Raw genomic sequence first — 3,643 nt, forward strand, 5'->3', positions numbered from 1 at the left:
GGGAGATTGAATTTTCCAGCAAGACTCGGCTAAAGGCTGCCTACCAGAAACCCCCATGACCTTGCCAGGAGAACAGGACGATGGTGCAGACATAAGGGGAGAGAGAGCGAGCCCAGGGGGTCCGGAGGGGCCCCTGGGGTGCACAGCACCTGCATGAGGTCCCTCCCACTGACAGGTCCCTGAGGCTTGTGGATGCGCTGCTGGGTGTTTGTCTGCAGTTTGCTTTTATGTGAAGTTGTCCAGGGGATCACAGTGCTGCTGATCTCCGAGAATGAGTAAGAAAATGCGCCCCCTGCATCGATATTGTGACAGAGTCATGTGGAGTTGGTGTGACTCTTCCTTACATGTTTGATAGAATTCACCAGGGAAGCCACTGTGTCTGTGGTCCTCGTTTTAGCAAGAAGATGTTTAGTTGTTGACTCATCTCTCTCCCTGTCCTTTCCCTTCCCCTCTCCCTCTCTTCCTCCTCTCTCTGAAGAAAGACATTGAAGTGCCTGCATCTAATTGTAGGATTTTGCATTTCTCCCGTGAGAGAAGAAACTCAAGATCATGACCCCAGGTACTTCAGGAACCTGACAGAGGCCACCTGGCAAGTCCCACTACTCACCAGGGAGGGAGAGAAAGGCAGAGTCCCAGGGCCCCTGTAAAGGCCGAAGAGGGCCTGGGAGGACCACCATGATGTGCTTCCCCTCCTTAGGTTAAATGAGGAGAGGAGCCAGCAGATGCTGATGTCTGTGCAGAGGGGTCAGCTTCCATTCAAAGGAGCAGGAGGCTCCCAGTCACCTCAGAGGCCACCAGAACCAGAACAGACTCCTCCCACTGCTCACTCTGGAAGGCAACAGGGGAGATAGAATCGCTGCCCTGGGGGTGAAGACAGCGACACTGACTTCAGCGCACAGCTGATGTCGATGTGGAAACATCTGGGTCCCACAGTCCTTATTGGGGTAAGGGTGGAGACAGTTCTGGGTTGAAATACACTGAAAGTCTGAGTCCCTGTAGAGTGGCAGGTGGATTTCTATGGGATTTGACACTTAGCAAAAAAACAGTTCATTCTGCACCCTGCATTCTTCTAAGTAAACCAATTACCAGGATGGGCCTTGTAACCCTGGGACGGTGATACCAGAACTGTACCTCCTGCCTTCCTGCAATCTTTATGTGACCTCTCAGGGCAGGGGTCACACCCTCCCAGGTAACAGGTGCTCTAGGTGACCTGCAAGAGGGAAACTCCAGGTCTGAGTCCTTCCCACCAGCAGGGGGCAGCAGAGCTACATCCAGGAGCAGCCTGAGCAGAAGCTGGGGCAGCCCAGCTGGAGCCTCAGAGGCAGAGACCAGAACAGGGGTCAGCAGTTCCAAGGCTCAGTGCAGGCACTGGACTTCAGGAAGGTCCATCCGTCCTCTTGAGACTCAATGACCACATTGTGACCGTCAGACTCACAGTGTCACTCCTGGAACCTGACAGGCACCTGTGAGTGCTTCACGTGAAATGAAGGTCTCCTCACTATTGGCAGGGACCCTGGGGCTGACCCTCTGTCTGGGCAGGAAAGGGACACCCTGACGTCTACCCTCTGCCTCTTGTTCCCACCTGCGGGTGCGCTCTGACCCTGGGGCTGCAGCTGCCCTGTTCAGGGCCATCTCAGGGGAAGAGGGCACAGTTGGAACCTCTGGTCCCTGCCTGGAGCAGCACAGACACTTCAGGAGACTCTCTGAGGGAAGTGGATTCTCCTACTCAGGTCCAGCCCTGGTCACCAGGCTGTCCTCTATCAGGAACAAGTTCTACCTCTATGGAGAGACCACAATGTGTAGTCCCGAGAGGTCACAACCTGCGTGAAGACCACGGTCTGGGGACCCTCACAGAGCACATGGAGCCTGAAGCTGGGGTCTCAGTCGGGTGGGTTTCTGGAGCTTTTCCCAGGTCAGTTAAAACCCTGATACAGCATTAAAAAAGGACCCAAGAGTCAACAGTGCCCACAGTGAGTCTGTGTGGAGAGGGGTGTGGAGGAAGGGACACAGACACTGATGTGGATGAGCCTGGGAGTTGGTGTGAATCGTCCGAAGCAGGCACACATTGAACAAGGAACACAGCACACAAGAAGCACGGCACACACATCCTGACTCCACGGAACCAGGTCCTATGAAACACCGATGATGGACACTCGTACACGCATGGGGACACAGAGAGGACATGAAGGAGGAGGAGGAAGAGCTCAGGACTGTGGCCCTGCATCTGCTGAGTCAGGAGTTGTCTCTTATGTCTCAGAGGGCCCAGCTCAGCCCTGTGGCCAGGCTCCTAGAAGGCCCACAGCCCTGCTGAGCCAGCCCAGGACAGACGCCTGGCCAGGAGGTCTTGGGACAGTGGTCCTGGGGTCAGACCCCGGGGAGGTGATGGTCATCACGGATCTTAGGTTCCAGGGATAATTTTCTGACCTAAGATGCAGCTAGAAGAAGCTGGGCACTCAGCTTCTTCCTGCTCAGTCACCGGGCCTGCCCCCTGGGGGTGGGAAACATGCTCTCTGCTGAGTGCTTCCCTTGGAACCCAGATGGGGACTGCATTTGCATAAACACTGAAACATCAGGCCCCAGAGGACTGAGGGCATAAGAGAGGCCTGGGGAGCCCACTGTGCCCTGAGGACTCGCAGAAAGAGCCCTGGGGCGTCTGCACCATGGCCTGGACCCCGCTCCTGCTCCCTCTTCTCACTCTCTGCACAGGTGCTGCTCTCAGCCCAACAGGACAGGGAGCTGGGCCCCCCCGAACCTTGATCTCAGCCCAGACACAGACTTAAGGTGGGTCCTTATGGGAACAGGCTGTTAATTCTCAATCCTTTTCTTTTCTCCCCCCTCCTTGTAGGTTCTGTGGTTTCCTCTGAGCTGACACAGCCTCCCTCAGTGTCTGTGGCCCTGGGACAGACGGCCACCATCACATGCCAGGGGGATATCTTTGTGGTAACTGATGACGACTATGAGGAAGCATATGCTGTGAACTGGTACCAGCAGAAGCCCGGCCAGGCCCCTGTAATGGTCATCTATGGTAATAGCAACCGGCCCTCAGGGATCCCTGACCGATTCTCAGGTGCCAACTCAGGGAACACGGCCACCCTGACCATCAGTGGGGCCCAGGCCCAGGACGAGGCTGACTATTACTGTCAGTCGTGGGACAGCAGTGGTGATGCTCACAGTGACAAAGTCTGATGGGGAAGTGAGACACTAAAGCTTCCTCTGTCTGTGCCACCCTCTCCTCCAGCCCCAGGGGGACTGTGCTGGAAATTATGTGCCATCTGCTCAGGTCCCCAGGTCTGAGATCCCAAAGCTGCCCCCTCCTGAGCCTTCAGGCAGCTCTGCAGAGGGTGGATCAGGAGTGAATTCAGGGCGGGCTGGTCCAGGCTGTTCTGGTGTTTCTAGGAGAAAGCATGAGCTGCAGAAATTGCTGACTTGAAGGACATACAGATGGAAACCTATGTCTAGTGGGCCTTGGGTGTATATGTACAGTGACTGGCCACTTCTTGGCAAAATGTACTAGAGTAATCCCCAGACCCGCCCAGCTCATCTGAGGTTCTAAAGCCCCAGGTTCCCTGGCAGCCTGGGATTCTGAATGGAATAGACCAGTGTAGTGGACACTGTGATCCACCTTGATCCCTAATCGGGGCTT

At 55.5% G+C, this 3,643-nt stretch overlaps 1 gene segment (V, D, J or C); it reads left to right on the forward strand.

The window, feature by feature from the left end:
• Positions 1-2,567: 2,567 nt before the first annotated feature.
• LOC118987141 (immunoglobulin lambda variable 3-19-like) lies at positions 2,568-3,186 on the forward strand. The segment is given in 2 exon segments: positions 2,568-2,706; positions 2,846-3,186. Coding segments are annotated over 2 exon segments (387 nt in total).
• Positions 3,187-3,643: the final 457 nt, after the last annotated feature.

The sequence above is a fragment of the Sturnira hondurensis genome, unplaced genomic scaffold (genome assembly GCF_014824575.4).
Source record: "Sturnira hondurensis isolate 20B ecotype Veracruz unplaced genomic scaffold, ASM1482457v3 Scaffold0005054, whole genome shotgun sequence".
NCBI lineage: Eukaryota > Metazoa > Chordata > Mammalia > Chiroptera > Phyllostomidae > Sturnira > Sturnira hondurensis.